This window comes from Hypanus sabinus, chromosome 22 (genome assembly GCF_030144855.1).
Source record: "Hypanus sabinus isolate sHypSab1 chromosome 22, sHypSab1.hap1, whole genome shotgun sequence".
Lineage (NCBI taxonomy): Eukaryota > Metazoa > Chordata > Chondrichthyes > Myliobatiformes > Dasyatidae > Hypanus > Hypanus sabinus.
In genome coordinates, this window is record NC_082727.1 from 18,724,758 (window position 1) to 18,748,459 (window position 23,702).

Consider the following 23,702-nt stretch of genomic DNA (forward strand, 5'->3'; position numbering starts at 1 on the left):
TAGAGAATGATGGTAGGTATTAAATGAGTGAGTTTAATGTATCGAGTTGGTGCTATCAGATTTGCAGTGTGTTAGGACCTGAGTTAATTGAAATGACCAGAGCTCGCTCCAAAGTTGTTAAAGCCAAATCCTTTATCGGGTCTCCAAGTGGAACATTAGTTTATGAATGGTGATTGTTAATCATTATATACAGCACAGAAACAGGCTTATGGATCAGATGGCCTAATTGAACTAGTCCTATTTGTATTTAGTGAGTTGAAATATTAAACTGAAATGTTGAATACTTTGTTTCTGACTTTTGTGCTGCTGTGCTGTTTTAAATGAGAATGCACTCAAGATGTAATCTCATTGACTGCTAACTGTACAATGTGTTCTTACTGTGAAAGGTCTGTTAAATTTCATTAAATTTTATTCTGTTGGGGAACAGTGGTAATTTGGATGTTAACAGGCTGTAACAGAATGATTCTCCATCTGGCCATTTTGCCTACTATGAGCTAATCCTCGTGCTAAAACACCCACTGCACCAAACTGCTTTCACCAGGTCTCTTAATGCATTCATTTGACTCTGTTATTTTAAAGCCTTTGTGTAAAATTGAGCATTGTTTATGTTGTGGTTTTGATTATTTGCAAAGTGATAGAAATAATGCTGTGTTTCTCCTCCCGGATTTAGTGAATTGAACTTGCTGACACAGTATTACCAATGTCAATGGAATCTGCCTAAACTATTACAGTCTATCCTGCAACAGCTGGCAGCCTGCTGTTGGTTCACTGCCACATTCCTTTTTCACTTTAAGAATAGAAACAAGATTTATCCTTTTGTCCTCCTTGCAGGCCTACTTGTGAATTATATTCTCTGGTTGCACAAAAGGAAGTGGGGGTGGGAGAGTGAATGTATTATTTGCATACTTTAATTGTCAATTTAGTCCAGTCAATTTCATTCAGGTGTTACTCACTAAACCTGGTCTTTGATTTTCTGTTTGGTATTGCAGGATAAAAACAACTGTAGATGGTTCTTTGTGGTTGTCCCTGCAACTCATGCCTTTCAGTTTAGAAAGAAAAATGCACAGACTGCATTTGCAAGCTAATGTTTTGGCAGTGTTGCCTAATTGGTGGGTGTGTTGGACAGCAGTGATTCAGGTCATTATTGGGTGAATGCACCATTTTAAAATTATTAGTGCTGTTCCCAGCTCCTAAACCTCTGCACAATTGCATGGAGGTGATCTGGGCTTTTTATTCGCTGCCTCATTGCTATTAAGTAAGAGAGAGTGCAGGATACTTGATGTATTCTTGTGCATGGGGGTACAATTGCTTTAGGGCACAATTTTGGAGGTGGAGTGGCCTGATTATTCAGCATGATGTTCTCCTAGACAATCAGTTCCCTTTGAGATTATTGTGACAGCTGTTCTCTAATAAACTTAGGCACTCACATACACAACATTTTTGTCTCTGGTCTAACCCGTGTATATTCCAAATCAGCTGCTTGGATTATCTGCTAGACTGTTTTCTTCAGACTTAACCTTTCTGGAATGTGTTTTCCAATCTTCACTCATTCTCAGTTTTGCTTCATTGCGGATGGTTTGGGAAAACAATGTGAATAAATTGTCCACTCACTTTTTTTTTCTCATTTTTCCTTGCAATTGATAACGGACCTTTCATGTGTGGGAAGATTTGAGTGATTCTTGAAAGTACTCGGGTGTTTCATGTTATGGCTAGTTGAAATACAGATGACTAGCATTGCTTTGTTTCCCATTCATTAGGGTAAGGTTTGTATTAAACCTTCAGAACCAAGATCGATATCAGAAAAGGCAAAAACAAATCTTTAAAAGTGGCACAATTGCAGTTAATTAGGGAACCCTCTGAGTTTGGCAAATGTTGCACTTAATGAAATGAATCAGGATAGTCTTTGAACTTTCCTCATGTCACTGGTTTCAGGAACACAGTTTAGTTTTATTTAGACTGACCAGGAATGTGAGTTTGGATAGCAAACAACTGCCGTAGGCTGTCTAAGTGTAGGAAAGAGGTTCATTACAGAGCACATTGACCATGGCTGATGTTTTTTGCATTTTGACCAACTACTGTGAAAACCTGGTGTTGTGTAGTACGAGGAATTAGGTTTGGTTTGATATGAGTAAATACACATTAGAAGAAGTAATTTGCTATGTATTTTGCTTGATTTGAAGTTCACTAGTAAGCCAACTGCTCAATGTATGGCTGTCAATGAAGCATAAAGTATCGAAATACAAACAATATCTCCTTTAATATAGGTTGAGTTCCCCTTATCCGCAATTTGAAATTACTTGAGTGCTGAGCTGACACCTCTAATGGAAAAATTCCATGAGATGCTGGTAAGGTTCCCAGGTGATGCACATGTCCCTGCACACTACAGACAATTCTGAGAAATGATCTGTTGCTGCTAGCTTATTTTCAGCAGTTGTCATATACAGACCTTGCAATACTAAGTGATTACTGTGTGGTTTGTGCTTACTGTCTCAAACACAAAAGTAAGTAAGTTATAAATCAGAGCATTGAGTATAGGAGTTGGGATGTAATGTTAAAATTGTACAAGGCATTGGTGAGGCCGAATTTGGAGCATTGTATACAGTTCTGGTCACTGAATTACAGGAAAGATGTCAACAAAATAGAGAGAGTACAAGAGAAGATTTACTAGAATGTTACCTGGATTTCAGCACCTCAGTTACAGGGAAAGATTGACCAAGTTAGGTCTTTAGTCTTTGGAGCGTAGAAGATTGAGGGGGGCCTTGATAGAGGTATTTAAAATTGAGGGGGATAGATAGAGTTGATGTGGATAGGCTTTTTCCATTGAGAGTAGGGGAGATTCAAACAAGAGGACATGAGCTGAGAGTTGGGGGCAGAAGTTTAACGGTAACACGAGGGGGGAATTTCTTTACTCAGTGGTAGCTGTGTGGAACGAGTTTGCAGCAGAAGTGGTAGAGGCAGGTTCGGTATTGTCATTTCAAGTAAAATTGGATAGTTATATGGACAGGAAAGGAATGAAGGGTTATGGGTTGAGTGTAGGCCAGTGTGACTAGGTGAGAGTAAGTGTTCGGCATGGACAAAAAGGGCCGAGATGTTCTGTTTCCATGGTTATATAAAAGTACCTTCAAGGTATATGTAATATAAAAGGATTTTGTGTTTATACTTGGGCCTCATCTCCAATTTATCTCATTATATAGATGCAAATATTCCAAAATATGAAATCTGAAAACACTTTTCTCCCCAAGCATTTCGAATCCTCCTTTCCTCCATGCCAAAGTAGAAGCTATTTATCTTGTAAATCAGGGGTTCCCAATCTATTTTTTATGCCATAGACCTAGTGACAGAGGGATCAGTGGACACCTGGTTGGGAAACTTGTTTTAAGTGCAACACGAGTGAATCTGCAGATGCTGGATATAACTAAAAACACAAAATGCTGGCAGAACTCAGCAGGCCCCTCAGCATCTATGGGAGGAGGTAGTGATGACGTTTCGGGCCGAAACCCGAAATGGATGTCTTATGACTAAGATTTCTGAAATAGCTCCCTCTGTGGCAAAACAATAGCACTACTTCAAGGCTTCAATTTAATGTATTTTTAATTTCCTAGGGGCAATAACGGATAATAGTGTTTGCGTGGTATAATTTGCAGGAAACTTCGCAATTGATGCCTAAATTTAACCTATTCCTTTTTATGGTCAAGGTCAAAACATAAATTGGGGCTGATTATTGGTGTTGATGTGGCAGTGTTGCTGCAAAGTCATTGGTTCTTGGGTTGTCAGGGCAACAATTGTTCTGCATCAAGGAATCCACTGACAGCTGTTTGTGTAACTGGGTAGTGAGTGCGTTCTGAGTTTAAAGCAGTGTGAGACATGCACACAAAACATTCTTAGAAACTGCATTTTTGAGTGATGTGTTTTGGTAGCTGAATGCATGGGCACTCAAATGGAGCGATGTACATTTAGATATTAGATGAACACAATTGTAAGATTGAGATGTGGTGCAAGCAGATGCTCAGTACATCCTTGCATTTCACTGTTTTCGGTGTGCATGTGGTCAGTGGAATGTTGATTAATGAATTGGACATAGTAAGAGATGAGAAGATTTGCTAAGATTAGATAAAGGAAGAATTAGGTATTTTTGCTGTCTTGCACTAATTTTTTGGAATTTATAGTGCATTTTACGTATTGTACTGCTGCTGCAAAGCAATGAATTTCATGACATATCCGTAATAATAAACTTGATTCTGAGGCTCAGTGGGGAGATCAGGGTTTCAGCTCTATATGAACCAGTGTAGGAGGTAGAGGTAATGGATGAAAATAGGTTTACTTGAAGATGAGATGGATATCAGCAGCATAGGTGTTTAAATTATTCTCTCCAGTTGAGCAGTGATTTGAACAGTCCCATTACTGCATGTAGTGAATTCATTTGTAGACTTCATTTCAGCATTTTCTTTCAATCCAGTCTTTCATTTCCTCATGTCTGGTCCAATGATTTTATAAAGAACTTTTGAATTAAGTTGAATATTTTCCATATGCAAAATCAGAACCATCAGACTGTAATTAGGAGTCAGCAGATGCTGTGTCATATAGATGATATAAATCTCCATGTTTTTCTTTTGTGTCAGATGTTTGGTTGCAGCAGAAGCTCAGAACTGCATAGAAATGGTGCAAATTAGGTCCCCAAGACTGGGCTTGGTTTGCAACTGTCAGTATCCTGAGTACCTACACTGTTTTGTATGGGGCAGCACAGTATTGTAGTGGTTAGCACAATGCTTTACAGTAACAGTTCATTTCCTGCCCGTCTATAAAGAGTTTGTGCGTTGTCTCCTTGACCGCGTGGGTTTTGTCTCACAGTCCAAAGGCGTACTGGTTGACAGATTAATTGGTCATTGGTCATTGTCCCGTGATAAGTCTAGGATTAAATTGGGTGTCACAGGCTGGTGCGACTGGAATGGTCTGTTCTATGCTGCATTGCAATGAATAAAAATATGAAGCAATTTTCTTCGAGTAACATCAAGTTAACTTTGTTCTGAAATATCAGTGTAGCATTTGTGAATGTGCTAATAACCCAGTGACCTTGGGTGACAACACTGTGAATTTAAATCCCACTGTGGCAATTGGTAATCTGAAAATTAAAAAAAGGGTTGAGTAATAACAAATGAAAGGCCATTTGCTTGATATGCTACTTGTCCCCATATTGCCAGTGTAGCTGACTTTTGGATGTCCTTACAAAAAATAGTCAGAGCACTACAGTGCGGAAACAGGCCATTTGGTCCCTCCAGCCAAACAACTGTCTGATCCCACAGACCTCTGTAAACCTCCCATCCATGTATTTAACAAGCTTCTCTATACTGTTGCAAATGGGCTAGCAGTTCTCTTGTAATTCCATGGTGGTAAGCAGTAAATGTTGCCTTTGCCCAGGTCCATAGTCAGGAATGAGTAAAAATGAGTTTAGTATAGAGTTTAGTTCTGCTTTTATATCCTGTTTCATAAATTTTAAACTATTTAAATGACATCAATTTTTTCAGGCAGCTATTTGAAATCTGATTCATTTGAAGTATTTGAATTGGGTTTTCCTGATTTCCTAGGTTTTTATGGGCGCCCATGGAGCATGGAACAGAGAAAGGAGCTGTTCAGAAGGTAAGCTTCATTATTTTAAGTTCTTTGAAGTTGACATGACTTTTTAATTCTGCAGTCTCATGACTGTTCATAAACAAAACCTGAACTTTGACTAAGTCCCCCAACAAAGGAATTGCCGTAGTGTGAATTTCCACTTAGAAAAATAACATCCATTTAATGCATTAATCATATGGAAGTAAGCTACACCTGTCTTTAAATCAAGCTAATTCTGAAGCTTTTGTCTTTAACCTACCTAGATAATCATTGCAATGATAACTATCCTGAGAGAATTTTAATCTTAACCGATTTTTTTTTTGGCTTGCAGTGTTGCATGTTTAATGGTTAGTTGTATGTGGTCTGTTCTGAGCTGGTGTTCTGGTTTTAAGTTGGATCTTCAGCATCTCATACACAATTAGGAGACTTGATTTGCATCTTTATTGTTACATTCTTCAACAGAATGCGCAAGTGGGGATTGAACACGTACCTATATGCGCCAAAGGATGACTATAAGCACAGAATGTTCTGGCGGGAGATGTACTCTGTTGAAGAAGCAGGTGAGATTCAGTTCCATTTCCACTTTCAGTTTGTTGTGCAGTTTATCCTGCATATGAATTTCCTCTTATCAGTAGTTCATGGTCATAAGAAGCAGGAGTTAGCTGTGTTGTGGCTTGTGCATTTGCTGTCATAGTTATGTCTATCTTCTTGCTCCGCTATTCCCACTCACTTTCCATATTTTTTGATTCCCTTCGTGTCCATAAACTTGTGTATCTCTGTCATCATTCTTGTCAGCATTTGCTGTTGATAATTTAGACGGGCAGTCTTGCAAATAGCTTTTAAAGTTCTCAAGTGCTCATTCAATCATATGGTATCCATTGGAAAAAATTCTACTTAGTCCTACCTCCTCCATCTATTCTCCCAGACACTGCACTGTAAACATTTAAACCTTGTTTACATCATAAATACGTGCTGGTATCCACACTTTATTCCATATTTGCACATCTAGCTTTATTTTAATTTTTAAGAATAATTTTTGAATGTTAGTTTTAGTTGCATTTGGCACCAACACACAACAGCAAATTCCTAATGCTTGAAAATGTATGAATGTTGATCCTTTAGTAACAGCTTGGGTGATATATTTTTTCTAGTTACCGACCTTTAATCACAACTAGGAAACAATTTTCCCTCCCAAGTTTTGAAGGTCACTGTTTGCAAGGTTGATTTCCCTTTCCACAAATGGTGCTTGACCTCACTGTTTCCAGCAATGTATTTTAGAGAAATGTTGCATTGCAGTGTGGATTTTGATCAGAGTTCATTACTCCTTTCTGTTCTGCTTGCTGCTGTAGGTTGTGACAAAGTAAACTTCTAGAAAGCGTGTGGATTGATGTTTAAAACTATTATTCATCTGTTTGGGCAGTAGAAGGTAAATTTAGCCATTAAAATCTGTTCTTTCATTATAGCGAGGATTAGTTGTGCACTAGCAAAGCGGTTCACTGGGTTGGGGATAAAACTCAGTTTGAGGTTGTCTGCTTTGGTTGTCAGTGTCTGAGTCTGTAGCCACCAATTGAAGCAGCATCGATGTCCTCAAGGTGAAAACTCAGTGACTCCAACAGACTGACTAGTTAGGTGTTCATTGGCAGGTGCCTCGGTAATGCCCTCCTATTGGTTTTAGTAATATTGTTAAATACATGTAGTTGGAACTCCATCAAAACAATCTAACTGTAAATGTTACAGTTGTGGCTATTTCCTTTGGAGGGAGCTGCTATAATTGTATGAATTGTATGGTCTTCTATAGTGGGAAGAGGTAGCTGGCTCTAGTCATTTGTCTTGTCAGTGTTACATTGTACTACAGAAGGTGGGTTGGTTTCGAGAATTGGCTGTTCCTTGCTCCTTGGATGATGTGTGTTTTGCTGTATCTGTCCCAAGCCTTTTGTTTATTCAAACCTTTTTTTCTCTTCCAGAACAATTGATGCAGCTAATCACTTCAGCAAAAGAGCACAATATTGAGTTTGTTTATGCTATATCACCTGGATTGGATATCACATTCTCAAATCAGAAGGAGGTTGCAACTCTCAAACGCAAATTGGATCAGGTTGGTGTTGCTGAGATTCTTTCTAAGTTCTAAATTTCTTTATGCAAGCCATCCTGAGTAAATCTATGCAATGCACCCAAAATGCTGGAGGGACTCAGGTCAGGCAGCACCTGTGGGGAAGAGTAAACAGCCAACATTTTGGCTGACACCTTTCATCAGGATGGGACAAAAAGGATGAGATGCCGAGCAGGACATTGGGCTAGGAGCAGAAGTAGTACAAGGTAGGTGATGGGTGGAACTGGGTGAGGGGTGAAGTCAAGAGCTGGAAAGTTAGATCGTAAGACATAGGAGCAGAATTAGACTATGCATCCCATTGAGTCTGCTAAACCATTCCATCACGGCTGATCCTGGATTCCACTCATCCCCATATCCTCATCCTCAATGTATTCTTTGATGCCCTGACCAATCAGAAAACTATGAACTACTTTAACGATAGCCATGGACTTGGCCTCCACAGCAATTTGTAGCAGACCATTCCACTATGTTCTGGCTTTTAAAAGGAACAAAAACCTCCTTAACTCTAGTTTAAAAGGTTTTGAGGCTATCTAGTCTGGATATACCCAGCAGAAGAAACATCCTCTCCACATGTGTCTCATCTATCTAGTCCTTTCAGCATTCAGTAGATTTCTGTGACCCCCCCCCCCCCGCATTCTTCTAAATTCCAGTGAGTACATGCCCAAATCTGCCAAATGCTCCTCATGTTAACCCTTGCATTCCCAGAATCATCCTTGTGAACCTCCTGGACACTCTCCAATGACAAGACTGTTGACAATACTCCACAGTGTGGCCTGACTAGTGTCTTATGAAGGTTCAGCATTATCTCCTTGCATTTATATTTTATTCAAGTGCCAACATTGTATTTGTCTCCTTTACCACAAACTCAACCTGTAAATTGATCTTCTGGGAGTCTTGCACGAGGACTCCTAAGTCCCTCTGCACCTCTGATTTTTGAACCTTCTCCCCATTTAGATAAATAGTTTGCACTATTGTTCTTTTTAACAAAATGTATTATCATACATTTCCCAACACTGTATTTCACCTGCCACTTTTTTGCCCATTCGTCCACTTTGTCTCCTGCTGCAATCACATCACTTCCTCAGTTCTACCTACCTTTCCACCTATCTTTGTATCCTCCACAAACTTTACCACAAAGCCATCAATTCCATTATCCAAATCATTGACAAACAATGTGAAAAGTAGCCCAATACTGACCCCTGAGGAGCACCACTAGTCACCAGCAGCCAACCAGAAAAGGCCTCTTTTATTCCCATTCACTGCCTCCTGCCTCTCAGGCATTCCGCTATCCATGACAATATCTTTCCTGTAACACCATTAGATTTTATCTTGTTAAGCAGCTTCATGTGGCACCTTAATAATCGCCTTCTAAAAATCCAAGTAAATGACGTCCACTGCCTCTCCTTTGTCCACCCTGCTTGTTACTTCCTCAAAGAACTCTAACTGAATTGTTAGGTAAGATTTGCTTTTATAGAAAGCATGCTGACTTTGACTTATTTTATCATTAGTCTCCATGTATCCTGAAACATCATCCTTGATAGACTCTGATACTCCAAAACAGTGGAATGATATTTACAATATTCCAGTCCTCTTGGGCCATGCCAAAATCAAACGATTGTTGTAAGATCATGACCAGTGCATCTGTTATCTCTTCAGCAACCTCTCGGGACTCTGTGATTTAGTCCATCTGGTCCTGGTGACCTATCCAACTTAAGACTTTTGAATTTGCCTAGCACTATTTCCTTTGTAATAGCAATGGCATTCACTCCTGCTCCCTGATACTCTTGGTCCTCTGGCACACTGTTAGTGTCGTCTACGGTGAAGACAGATGCAAAGTACCCTTAAGTTCATCTGCCATTTCTTTGTCTCCCGTTATTACCACATCAGCATCATTTTACAGTGGTCCAATATCAACTCTTTCCTTTTACTGTCATATTTAAAAAAAATATCCTGCTTTATATTATTTTCTAGTTTGCCCTTGTATTTCATCTTTTTCCTTGTAGCTTTTTTTGTTACCGTTTGTTGTTCTAAAGCTTCCTCATAATCCAACTTCCCACTCACATTTGTTACATCCTATATCCTTCCCTTGACTCTTGTGCAGTCCTTAGCCTCCCTTGTCAACGGCAGTTGCCTACCCTTGGCATTTGTGAACAACTGCTTCTGTTGGAAGTATCTATCCTGCACCTTGTGAAGTATTCCCAGAAACTTCAACCATCTCTGCTGTCACCCCCAGCAGTATCCTCCTCCAATCCACCTAGGCAACCACCTCTCCTATGCCTCTTTATTCAATAGTGATACTGATAAATGTGATGTGTGCTTCTTCCTCTTAAGTTGCAGTATGAATTCAATCATGTTCACTGCCTCCTAAGGATTCTTTTGTGTACCCTGGGGAGTTATTACATAACACCCAATCTAAGATAGCCTTTGAAAGAGATAAATGGCTGGAGAAGAGGGAATCTAATAGGAGAAGACAAGACCATGGAAAGAAGTAGGAACCCAGCAGGTGGTGATGGGCAAGTAAGGAGCTGGGAGGGGGAAATGAAAATAGTGAAGGGGAAGGGGCCATTCACTGGTAGTTCAAGCCATCAATATTCATGCCATCAGGTTGGAGGATATCCAAATGGAATATATGGTACCTATAAAAAGTATTCTACTGCCTCCCTCTCTTCCCCCAACTCCCAGCATTTTTCATGTTTAATTTAACAATATTGAATCACAGTATTTTGACACAGATCAACAGAAAGACTCTTTCATGTCAAAGTGGAAGTAGATCTCTACAAAATGATCTAAATTAACTACAAATATAACATAAAATAATTAATTGCATAAGTATTTACTCCCATCAAGTCAGTATTTAGTAGATGCACCTTTGGCAGCAATTACAGCTTTAAGTCTGTGTGGATAGGTCATCAGCTTTGGACATTTGGGCACTGCAATTTTTCCCCATTCTTTACACAACCACTTCAAGCTCTATCAGATTGCAAGGTGATTGTGAGTGAACAGCCCTTTTCAAGTCCAGCCACGAATTCTCAATTGCATTGAGGTCTGAACTCTGACTTGGCCAGTCCAGGATAATAACTTTGTAAGCCATTCCTTTGTAGCTTTGGTTTTATGCTGGGGTGGGGGGGATATTGTCTTGCTGGAAACCAAATCTTCTCAAGTCACAATCCTCCTGCAGATTGCATCAGGATTTCCCTATATTCAGCTGCATTTAATTTACCCTCTACCTTCACAAGCCTTCCAGGGCCTGCTGCAGTGAAGCATCCTCACAGCATGATGCAGTCACTGCCATGCTTCACAGTAGGGATGGTGTAGTTTTTATGTGAGTGTTTGACGTACAGCAGGCATGGTGTTTGATCTGATGGCCAAAAAGCCCAATTTTGGTTTCATCAGATTATCAAACCTTCTTACAGCTGAATTCAGAGTCTTCCACATGCCTTCTGGCAAACCTTAACTGAGATCTATCTCCTGTATTGCTTTTCAATAACTTTTTTGCAGAGTTGCTTGAGGGGGTTCTTTTGACTTCATGGTGTATTTTTTTGCCCAGATACTGACTCATCAGCAGCTGGACCTACCAGATACAGGTGTATTTACTACAATCAATTGTAATACTTTGAACGCTCAGTGCTCTCCATTTAACTAATTATGTGACTTCTTAAGCCAGTTGGCTGCATGAGTAATGATTTGTTGTGTCATATTAAGGGAGGGGGATGAATACTTGTGCAATCAATCATTTTATTTTATATTTGTAATTTAGATGACTGGACAGATCTGTTTTCACTTTGACAGAAGTATTTTTTTTCTGTTGATCAGTGTCAAAATTGTCAAATTAAATTAACTGTGATTCAATGCTGTAAAACAATAAAACATGAAAGCATCCAAGGAGGGTGAATGATTTTTATAGGCACTGTAAGGTGTTGCCCCTCGAACCTTGCGTGTGGCCCCATCGTGACAGTAGAGGACGCCAGGAATGACATGGCAGAAAAGGACGCACGTAGATTGGGTAACCTGTTCACTGAGATAAACATCACCACTATAAAAGAACTGCAAAGTGGGATATCCTGGTGACCACCAATTTCAGTTCCACTTCCCATTCCTATCTCAGCCTGAAATGTCAACTGTTTACTCTTCTTCACAGATGCTCACTGACCAGAGTTCCTCTAGCATTTTGTGTGTGTTGCTTGGATATCCAGGATCTGCAGATTTTCTTGTGTTAAGTTATTCTCTTGCCTTTCTAGTTAAGGGAGGTGTCTAGGGTTGAAGGTAGTTGTGCTTGCAGTCCTGACTTGCCTTCCTGTTTTTCAGGTGTCACAGTTTGGGTGCAAGTCCTTTGCACTGTTATTTGATGACATTGACCACAATATGTGTCCAGCAGATAAAGAGGTCTTCAGTTCATTTGCACATGCACAACTTTCTGTTACTAATGAGATCTATCAATATTTGGGAGAGCCAGAGCATTTTCTGTTCTGTCCAACTGGTGAGTATGCCTCCATAGTCGATATATTAGTGCAGCCTGGTTGTGGGTTCTGCTGCCAGTGAGCCTGTTATGCTAGTTTCCCTCTTGCACAACAGAGCACAGGGTGGATGTCCAAAACCAGAAATGTTAATGGTTCAGAATTGAGTCCTTGGGTTTGCCATGTTGCAGGGACTTCTTCCATTGAGGTATGTCTGCTATTTCCAAACTTTGAGCCACAAGTCCAGCTGTACAATTGCCAGTGTAAATCTTTGAACTTAATGCTTTACAATTTCCTCCGCTCTGTGGGTAGATTGCATTTGTTTCCTCTGGGTGCTCTGGTTTCCCTCCATATTCCAAATATGTACGAGTTAGGCTGAGAGAAATCCACATGTTATGTTGGTGCTGGAAGCATGGCAATATTTGTGGGCTGTCCCCAGCATGTTCACAGACTGTGTTGGTCATTGATGCTAATGATGCAATTCACTGTTTCGGTACACATGATAAATGAAGCTGATCTTTAAGAATGACATGTTTGAAAAGTCTTTTTTGTATTACTGAACAGTGACTTCTCATAAGATTTGAGTTACGTATAAATGTCTTGTGAAGAAAATTTGCTTTCCTGTGTTTTGTTTCACAATCTAGTTTGAGCTCTATATATACAAGTCAGAAGTGCAGTGAAGTCGCTTCATAGACTTGTTGACAAAAAGGATTCTAGGGCTGATGTCTGAGTTGCTATATACTTCTACAGCTTGTGTAACTGAAGTTACAAGGAAACTTGTTGGAAAAAGGAAGTTCACTGCAGTATACTGTGACCTCAGATGAGACTTTAGCTTAAATGTTCCAAGGTACATCAGGATGACATCTGGCTTTCTGTTTATAGTCAATTACACAGAATGAAAATGGGCCTTTTGGCCTGACTTGTCCATGCCAACTGTTGCCTAATGTGCTACTTCCATCTGCCCAAAGCTCTTAAACCTCTCCCAGCAATGCACTTATCTAGATGGCTTTAAAATGTTGCTAATGTGCCCATTTCAGCCATTATTTCTGGTAGCTCATTCCAAGTACACACCACCCTTTGTGTGAAGAAGCTTCCCTGGCCTCCCATCTTAAATTTCCCTTTTAATCCTTTGCCTGTTTCCTAGGTAAAGAACTACTTGCTTTCACTCTATGCTCCTGATGGTAAATTAGTTAAACTAGGTAATCCCTCAGTATCATATATTCAAGGGAGTAAAGTCATAGTTTAAGTAACCTTGGTACTCGGGGGTCCCAAGTCTAGACAACATCTTAGTAAATAATTTCTGCACTTTCTATTTTAATAACTAGAAACATGTTTAGTTTTGCTGCCTGTTAACCACTTAATCATGTGTACAGGGTGTTAGAAATGATACTGATTCCTAATTTTAAAAAATCTTGTTCAGAGTACTGTGGAACTTTTTGCTACCCCAACGTTGCTCAATCTCCATACCTCAGGACTGTTGGCGAAAAACTTCTTCCTGGCATTGATGTATTGTGGACAGGTGAGCTGTGTACTTCAGTATTGTGCTTGTGTATTTTTGATTAATTTGTCTGATAAGTGCTATATTTGCTTATGGTCTCTTCAGAAGTGTGTTCAAATAGCTCTATGCTGAGTTGTCCCTGTATGTATTGTATGCTTATTTAATAATGTAATGTTCCGAAGGGATACCAGTGAATTCAACCTTTTCATTTCCCCTAATATGGGGCAGCATTCTGTCAGTTTTGGGTAGCATCTGAGTTACCTGTATGCTACTTCTTTTATAAGGCCGATCACTATGTGTATCACTGTTCTGATCCTGTGACAGTTTTGGCTGGCCAGCATGTGTTCTGTAAGCATTCTTAAAAGCTGAAACATGGACTTGATTTTTAGTTACTAAGCCAGGATACAGGGTGAAAACTTGGCTCCTGTTCTTCCTAAACAAGAATATAAATGAAGCCAGTTTTGGTTCCCCTCCTTTTAAGATTTCCAGTTAAGATTAAATTGAATTCTTAATGTTTTATTCACTACAAAATAATTTGAGGCATTGAAATAGTTAAGTGTTTCTTAAATACAAATGATAAATAGAATTAAAGTGTGAGAAGCTGATTTTTTTTTAATGATCTCTAGGTCCAAAAGTAGTGTCAAAAGATATCTCTGTGGAATCCATCGAGGAAGTCACCAAAATCTTGAAAAGGTCTCCTCTCATCTGGGATAATCTACACGCCAATGATTACGATCAGAAGCGACTCTTCCTTGGTCCGTACAAGGGGAGATCGACTGAGCTCATTCCACGGCTGAAAGGAGTATTGACAAACCCTAACTGTGAATTTGAAGGGAACTTTGTTGCAATTCACACACTAGCTACATGGTACAAATCCAACATGAATGGTGTGAGGAAGGACGTTGTAATGAGTAAGTAGACAGTGTGAAACTTTGGCTACATGTGAATTGTTGTAACTTGTGAATCCATTTCCAACAGAAGTAGATCACTCCAACAGTGCAATGAAATCTGTTGAGTCAGTTGTGGTCCCAGAAAAGCTGCTCAGAAAGAACTTCATTTGTTTCCCACCACCACTTGAGGTACAATGATTTGGACGAAAGACAGCTTCAAATCAGCTGTCGATTCCCTTGTCTGTTGCTGCCTATTCTCACCGGGCCACCATAGGTTTTGAAGATGTGTTCCACCAGGTGAAACTCCTGTGTCTGTTTCCCTTGAGCTGTGTACAGCTAAAGAACAATTGCTCAGCCAAGTGCCACTGTTGCTCACCTTGCTGTGGTCTTCCTTTGTATCCATGTGTGAGGCTGGGATCATGCTTTACTGACAGACTAGTGTTGAAACTTTTCATTAAATAAGAAAAGTTGCCATAAGGCGGAAAAATAGCCATCCTGTCTTGTATCTGTGTTCCCTTATGTAACCTCTGCATTTATCTGGGATATTAGTTGGTAATATCGATACTGTTTTGGGTGATGCAGTAGTTAATTTTGTTTCCTTCAGCTGACACGGAAGAGAGCACTGTATCCATTCAGATCAAACTTGAAAATGAAGGCAGTGATGAGGAGATAGAGACCGATGTTCTGTATAGTCCTCAAGTGGCTTTGAAGATGGCCTTAACAGAATGGATGCAAGAATTTGGAGTGCCACATCAGTATAACTGTAAGTGTTTGAATTTTCCCCAGTAGTCTTTCTTACTGGCAGTCTGTTGATAATATTTCCGAAGTTCTGATATTGTCTGCTCTTGTCTTTTACATCGTACATCTATAATGCTTGCCAGGTGATTATGGCACAATTTTTTTAGTTATGTGACATGGTTACTGCATACATGATTTGAAGGTTAATGAGCACTGAGAACAGATGTGGATATAGTCACAAGATAAGGCATCAGGTCAATCCTTGCTGGCCAAAGGTTAATCCCATTTTTCATCTCTTAGTCCATTTCCTTATATGCAACCCATAGCTTATCTGTGTGAGGGTTTCTGCTTGCACCATTCTTAAATGCTGTTGTAGATCATCATGAGGCAAGGGATCTGTGGAACCTTGCAGTGTACATTTGAAATTAGCTAGCCTGCAGCAGATAGCAGATGGTAGATGATGGAGCATATTCTACCTGGTGTTAGGTGACTGGTGGTGTTCTGCAGGAACCATTTTGGGGCCTTGCTCTTTGGCTGATTTGGATGAGAAAGTGGAAGAGTAGGTTAGTAAGACTGTAGATGACATGAAGGTTGGTGCAGTGGGTAGTGTAAAAGGTTGCAGGTTACAACAACATCAGATGCAGAGCTGGGCTGAGAGGTGGCAGATGGAGTTCAGTCTGAAGTGATTCACTTTGGAAGATTGAATTTGAAGACTGTACATGGGGTTATTGGCAGGATACTTAGCCATGTGGAGTAACAGAGATCTTGAGGTCCAAGTTCATAGATCCATCAAAGTTCTGAGGTGGTCAAGAAGGCGTATGGTGCGTTGGTTTTCAGCAGACAGCTGATTGACTTCAAGAGTTACAAGGTAATGGTCACAGCTCTATAAAAACCTGATTGACCACACTTGGAATTTTGTGTTCAGTTCTGGTTGCATCATTATAGGAGGGATGTGGAATCTTTGGAGAGGGAGCAGAGATTTGCCAGGATGGTACCTGGATCATAAAATGTCTTGTATGGAAAGGCTGAGTGCGCAAGGGCATTTCTGTTTACTGCGAAGGAAGATGAGAGGTGACTTTGGAGCTCCTTTACTCGAGGGAAATACAAGCCTATCCAAAGTCTCCAATCTAAATGATGTCCGGTGCATCTGTGCACTCTCTAACAATCTCATCTTTATTGTTGTTTTTGCTGGGCTCTCTCTGTTAAATGTGGCTCTGATATCTTGAGTGGTACTTTAACCATCTGAAGCCCATCCGTTACGTCATTGGTAAATTCTGCTTGACGACACCTTTAATTCCTTTAATATTTGTAGTAGATGTTTGGTGAGTAAAGCCCCAACTAGATTCCGTTGTCCTACTGCTGCGCTATGATACTGTAACTTCCATTAATTTGGTCTAACACTAAAAGATATAGATGCTAAGTCTTTTTCCTGTGAGCAGTTCATGAATTTTGATTTGTTCTCTGGTTTAAAGAAGGTGTGTTTGTTTTCAGGCCGAACAGTCCCTCACAGTGGTGCAAAGACAAACACAATTGATGTGGGAGGGATCGACAGACCTTGCCTTAACTCCTCTACAACTGTCACCACAGTCTACCAGCAGCCCATCATGAGTCAGGGGAGTCCACTGAGTGGTGAGCCAGCCTTACTGGCCAAGGAAGAGGAGGAGAAGAAGCAGCAGTCTGATGAAGAGCCAATGGAGATGGCAGTAGAGAAGCCAGATGAGCAAGAAACCAAAAATGTTAATCAGATCCTCACGGACATTGTTAAGGCCAAAATGTCTGAGGATCTCAAACCTATGGAGATGGACAAAGACAGTATTGCTGAATCGAAGTCTCCTGAGATCTTTATGCAGGAAGACTCAGGAAGTGATATAGCACCAATGCAGACTGATGAACAGACAAACAAAGAGCAGTATATCCCAGGTCCCAACGAAAAGCCACTCTACACTGCTGAAGCTGTGACTTTGGAAGATTTGAACCTCCTGGCTGAGATGTTCTATCTGCCTTACGAGCATGGACCCAAAGCTGTTCAAATGCTAAGGGAATTCCAGTGGCTTCGAGCGAACAGTAGTGTTGTCAGTGTGAACTGTAAAGGAAAAGATGCAGAGAAGGTAAAATACAAGAGCCATTTTATCTATCCCTTCAATGCTCTGGACAGTTGTACAGGAGGGTTGACTAATGAGTATAGCTTTTGAATTGACTTATAAATCTTCTGGGGTGGGGGGGAGAAAAAAAATGTGCTCCAACTTAATGTGCAAGGAGATGGGGCATGTGCAGACAGAAGTCAACATGTCAATCATACTGCATAAAACAGGCCCTTTGGTTCAAAAAACCTGCAAGAAAATTAACTTTCAGGTAGTATATGATGACAGTTTATATATTTTGATAAATTTACCTGACTGTTAAAAAATATCTACACTTAACAAAAGTTTTCAATGCTGATCCCTGTGTTCCAGGGATCAGCATTGAAAACTTTTGTTAAGTGTAGATATTTTTCCCTCTTTCCCTATTCACGTATCTTTCCAAATGCATTTTAAACACTGATATTAACAGCATCTCTTGTCTATGGCAGCTTCCATATACTCTGCAACAATTTTTAGGAAGGGAGACATGAAGAGGTAAAGGGCTAAAGAAGAAATCTGATAGGAGTGGACCATGGGAGAAAGGGAAGGAAGAGGGCACCAGAGAGAGGTCTTGGGCAGGTGAGAAGAGATGAGAGAGTGACCAGATGTGGAATGGAAAAGAGAAGGATGGATGGGGTGGGGGTGAAGAGGGGGTAGAAAGTGGCAGGTCACCTGGACCAGATGGACTATGTACCATAGTCCTGAAAGAGATTGCTGAATAGATCATGTAGGCATTAATAATGACCTTTCGAGGATCACCAGATTCCAGTATGGTTCTTGAGGACTGGAAAATTGCAAATGTCACTCCATTCTTTAAGGGAGGCTTGCAGAAGAAAGAAAGTTATAGGCCAGTTAGCTTGACTTCAATACTTGGAAGAATGTATTATTAAGGATCAGGTTTTGGAGTACTTGGAGGCGCATGACAAAATGGCCAAAGTCGGCAGGATTTCTAAATGGTAAATCTTGTCTGACAAATCTATTGGGTGTTTATTTGGATTTTCAGAAGGCCTTTGACAAATGAAGGAGTGATCTCTGTACAATCTATTGTATATTGAAATGCCTGCATAAAGTAGATGTGGAGAAGAAGCTTCTCATAGTGGGTGAGTCTAGGACCAGGGGCCACAGCCTCAGAATTGAGGATCATTCATTTTGAACAGATGAGGAAAAATTCCGTTTGCCAGAGGATGGTGAATTTGGAATCCTTTGCCACACATGGTTGTGTAGGCAAAGCCATTAGTTATATTTAATGGAGAAGTCTGTAGGTTTTTTATTACGGTGTCAGACCTTGGGAGGAGAAGGCAATGAATGAGGTTTAGGGGGAAAGTAAATCAGCCATGATGGAAATGATGAGTGGACAGACTAAATTTCCTAATTCTGCTGGTAGGCTTTATGGTCCAAGTTGGGCAAATCTATGTTTGTGCCATCAGGTGCTTCATTCTCCTTCTCTCCTAGTGGCCTAGAAGGAAGAACTTGTTCACTGCAGGGTCAATTCTGGCAGGGGTATTGGGATTTAAAGTCAAGGAAAAGCTTTTCGTAAGACATAGGTGCAGAGTTAGGCCATTCAGTTCACGGAGTCTGCTCCATTCCATTTAGTTATACCCCTGAATCCTGTTCTTCTGGCTTCCCTCTGCAACCTTTGACACTCTTACTAATCAATAGTCTATTAATCTCCACTTTAAATATACTGAGTGAGAGTTGTGGACTGCATTACCTGATTGTTGAATGGCAGAAGCCCTTCTCACATATTTACAAAGTATCTGAATGTCTTTGTTTCAGTGAATTAGTATCAAATCATGCAACAGTCTGGCAAGCTTTTTTTCCTTGTAGTGTTTTGGGGTCTTCACTGTAGAGCTGAAGAAGGGACGTTCACTACTCTGCAGTGATCTGCTCAGTTACTACAAAAGTATCAGATTTCTTCCTCTGGGGATATGAGAATTTTGTTAATTCAAAGTCTTCCTTGCAACATTGATGGCCATGCCTTTGCTGTGTTATCACCTTGAACATTCATGAAGCTGAAGTATTCATTAGCTTAGGTTTTTGGTTCTGACTTTTGGCATGCATTTTCATTCCATGCATATGGATTGCCACACTATTCCTTGCTTGCACATGCATTCTGACTTGTGGTTAGTTGAAATGTTACCAGAAATCTCCCAGACAGGAGCAGTCAATTTTTTGACCACAACTTAATAGTAATGAGCCAGTTGCCAGCTTGCTCTGAGTTGAGTGCAGCTTCGATTTTGTTTTCCTTGGCTGCTTTGGCCTTATTTTACTACTATTAAGGATCTCTTAAGTGGCCTCTTCTCATAAACAATTTTTGGGTGCAGCTTGGTGGATCATTAGATGGGGCAAACTTGGTTGATTTGCAATTGTATGGTGCAGGCAGCAGCTAACAAGATCCTATTCCTGGCAATATTGTGGTTATTAATATCTGAAAGTATCAAATTCTGCAAAAGAATGAAGGTTGATTTTCCCTGATGAATATGCAGATGTAAAATTGATGTTACATTTTTCACCCACTAAAGCATGTATTCAGATATGAATAGTTCCAAATTTTCTATTTGCAGATTGAGAAATGGCATATCAGAGCCACCAAGTTCGAAGAAATGTGCTGCAACGTAATGCAGATGTTTACACGTCTTGCCAACTGTGAAAACAGATCCATTCTTTATGATCTGTACCCCTATGTCTGGGATATAAAGGGTGTTGTGTCTATGGTGAAATCCTTTGTCCAGTGGCTAGGTAGGTAACAGCACAGTTTGGTTTTCATCCCGTATGCTCATGGTTTGAGATCCTACAGTTGTGTCAGCCCTTGAAAACTTAAACAAAAGTTCATTACTATGGCGAATTATCTGGAGGTGGCAGTTCTTAAACTGTTCTTGCTTTTTAAATATGCCATTTGCTGCTTTTATCCAGTCAAGTTATGTTTTTAATTATCCCACTTTGATCTTGACTCTCTTCATTCACCTGTACAGTACAAGGCATTAGTAACTTGATGCCTTGTTTCTGAACTGGCATTTGAAACCAGGTTCAATTTGAATTTATATTTTCTAAACCACTTGTAAACAACTTTATTCTGGTGACTGTTTTTCAGAGGCTGATGTAATTGTTACATGTAACAATTTAAGTCTAGTGGTAGATTTCTTAAATGACAACCCATTGCATTTTATTTTTGTATTGTCTCTTTTCTGGGACTGACTGTGGACTACATTACATCACTAGAACTAGCTGAGTGTATCCAAAATTGGGGAATGCCACCCAAGAGAATAACAACACTCAAAGAACTACCCATGACAGAGCTGAAATATGCCGAGATCATGCACTGCTGTTGGGAGCTGCTTGCTGTGTGTTTTGTAACATTACTGTTTTCAACAGAACAGTGGCAGGCCAACAGATGCAGCAGTCCGAAAGCTTGGAGCGCAACTCCAGGCACGGCGCATGCGAGCTTTATAAAACGCGCAAGGCTATTCTGGTGTCTGCTGCTGCAGTCTGTACTTCAAAACTGCCACCAGTTCGAAAAATAAGAACAGGGTGGGGAGCTGCTTCAAAATGGGAGATTTGCAATCTCCTTTTTTCCTAAAGAATAATAATTCCAGTCATGGGACAAAGCAACTGTAATGGCTACTTTCATTACAGGCATATTGAGATGAGGGAAGTGCAGACTGCCTCAGGCACCAGCATAGTCTGGGTTACAGCATGTAACCAGATTTTATTCACAGGTTCTACGCAGATGGCAGGGAATATGGCGTGGATGCAGTCTTTTAAAAACGATGCAGCAGGCAGCTCAACTGGCACCGTGATCACGGCTTGGATTCAGTTCATGGACTAGCTTTTGAAGCCCCCAGGGTTAAGAATCCTTTAGAAATGGGGTCCCCGGTTCAAGGGCAAAGCATTTGATGCGGTTTCTGAAAGATTGGCTGCCATTGTGTACTGGGGAAGTGGGTGAGAAAGGTCCTATCTTAACGTAGTTAGCAATGCAATAACAAAGATCTGGATCAGGGGAGACAATTTAAAACATTTTAGGATATGAAATGGCAAATTTTTCTGGTAAATAGTACAAATGAATTTAACCATTTTGAAAAGAGTAGATAGGGTGCAAAAGAGTCCTTGTTGATCTTAGGTTTGTAGCAGTTAAGTTAAACAATTACAATGTGCAATAGAGAAACAGTACAAAAGGCCTTTTGGTCCAAATATCCATACTGTTCAAGGAGACCATCTGAGCTGACTCAAAGCCCTTCAAACTTTTTCTATTCATTCACCTGCCAAGATGTCTTTTAAGATGTTATCGTAACTGGCTCAACCTGTTCCTCTGGCATATAGTTTTGGCAAATTAGTGATAGGTGAGACAAGCATAAGTGTTTTTGTCGAAGCATTCAGCATTAGACCATTGAATATTGGGAGCCCAAGTTGTGCAAGGCAGCCCATTGTTTAATTGTAGAATTCTGAGATGGTTCTAGTGTTTAGTGATGTAGTTTGCAGTCTGTCATAACCTGAGTGTGATGCTGTGATGTGAAGGGTTACTAACGACCTCTTCTATTGTCTTGTCTTCTTCCCTCACTGTGTACAGATGGAAGAATCCTCAGCACAAGTTACTACAGCTGTGGGATCGACAACGCCAGATGTACGAAGCGTGGCGCGATCATTCGTTAGCTTAGTGATAGGCAATGAGGGTTTAAAAAAAATAATTTGAGGAAAGGTCTTGAAGTCACATTTGTGCAGCCAGTATTATAAGACATGCTTTAACATTTTTTATAGAACAGTCTAGATTATCTTTAAAATCAAAGCTAGTTGTGCTACTGTCCCCAAGTACCCGTTACAAGCTCTTTGAAATAAATTTGTTTTGCGGTCTGTAATAATGCATGATCAACGATTCCTGAAGCTGCAGTTAATTTTTAGAAATGGGTTCAGTTTTTAAGCTGGCTCACTTTGCATATGAAAGTCAGTTGCAGCGTAAAATTAATTGTACAAATTTTCCATTCCCCTTCCCTTTAAAAAAAAAAAAAAATTTTTTTAAAATTGAAGGTTAAGTAAAGTGTTTCCCTACCATATGGTATGTTTCAGTTTACTGAATATTGCATTATCCCTCCCGAATAGCATGTAACTTGGGTACTGCTCAGGACTGTATCTCACTAGTGGATTGAGAGGAAGGCTTCCTTATTCCTAGCCAGGTTTTGAACTCGTTTTGAATTGATCCAATAAAACGAGTAAGACCCAGAAATTGAAGCTTTCCCTCTTGTGCTGCAGTGCTGAACCTGTCAGATGACTGTAATGGTATGGAGTGCATACTGGTGATCAGAAGTTCACACATTTGGAATGGTGAGATAGAGGAAAGCCAAAGTGAATTGAATTTTTCATATCGCTCACAGTTAAAAATCTTGCTGGGAAAATTGCCTTATTGAGGGCTTCAGTGTATTTGTCTCTTGCCTTGTTCCTGAAAATAATGTAGAGTTGGTTTCTCTGTGCAAGAATCAACGCAGGCTTCAATTTCTTCAGTTAGGAAAGCCGATAAGAGAAAACCGATATTCTATAGGTCTACACAGAACCTAAACATTTAACTGCTTTTATTTTTTACTGCTGACTCTATAGTTCTGATTTTCAGATGGCTCTATTTGGCACTTCGATCAGCCTATTCAATCAGAATCATTTAGTCATCTGCTGAAAGAGTGCTCCATATAGACCTGTTCCTCCCAAGCTACCTGTCCTATCAGTAATGTCAGTAGCAATAAGAAATGTTATTTGCCCAAGTAAGCTTGGAGTCTTTGTCATCAAAGCATGGGTTTGGTTAAAGACATTCCTTAAAGCTTATTTACGGAGGGGTGAAGTCTTTGATGTTTGTCAGAAACCTGAGTTGCCTATAGTGTCTACAGTGGAGATGCAGCCTGCTGCCACTGATGAGAGTTGCCCAGTGTTGAAGGATATTGGAGGCAGAAATATATAAAATCTGGACGCAACAATTAGTTCTAGACACTGCTATTGGTAAACAAAGACTTCCCATTTTCTCTTAAAGTGTCTTCTTCCCTAACTTTCTAAATTGTTTTTGGTGAGCGTGTCTTTTCCTCACCTCTTATTAAATGTTAAATGCTCAGTGTCTGCCTAGAATTTAGAATGGAGAGAGTATTTACTAAGCCCACCAGAATTTTCTAGGTTCTGCATTCTATCATGACGTCAGCTCAGACCGCATTGACCTGTGCCTGTTTATTGATGTGTGTGGAACAAAGCCACTTTGTCTGACTCAATTACTGACTTGGCTGATATGTCTGACATAGTTAACTATCCAGATTCCAAAGT

The 23,702-nt window shown here is 40.1% G+C and overlaps 1 protein-coding gene across 5 annotated transcripts in view; it reads left to right on the forward strand.

The window, feature by feature from the left end:
• The window catches only part of oga (O-GlcNAcase), a 43,551-nt gene that overhangs the window by 2,569 nt on the left and 17,280 nt on the right, over positions 1 to 23,702 (forward strand). For 3 of the 5 annotated variants that reach the window (XR_009507412.1, XM_059947189.1, XM_059947191.1), the window contains exons 2-11: positions 5,583 to 5,634; positions 6,070 to 6,167; positions 7,572 to 7,702; positions 12,023 to 12,194; positions 13,592 to 13,690; positions 14,296 to 14,580; positions 15,164 to 15,322; positions 16,789 to 17,405; positions 19,982 to 20,156; positions 21,982 to 22,035. Coding sequence is in view for 4 of the 5 variants with exons in the window: in XM_059947189.1 (XP_059803172.1) it covers positions 5,583 to 5,634; positions 6,070 to 6,167; positions 7,572 to 7,702; positions 12,023 to 12,194; positions 13,592 to 13,690; positions 14,296 to 14,580; positions 15,164 to 15,322; positions 16,789 to 17,405; positions 19,982 to 20,156; positions 21,982 to 22,035 (1,842 nt within the window). In the remaining variant the exon portion in view is untranslated. Of the gene's footprint in view, positions 1 to 5,582; positions 5,635 to 6,069; positions 6,168 to 6,956; positions 7,034 to 7,571; positions 7,703 to 12,022; positions 12,195 to 13,591; positions 13,691 to 14,295; positions 14,581 to 15,163; positions 15,323 to 16,788; positions 17,406 to 19,981; positions 20,157 to 21,981; positions 22,036 to 23,702 lie in introns of those variants that run through there. The other 2 variants (XM_059947192.1, XM_059947190.1) reach the window with 2 other exon arrangements.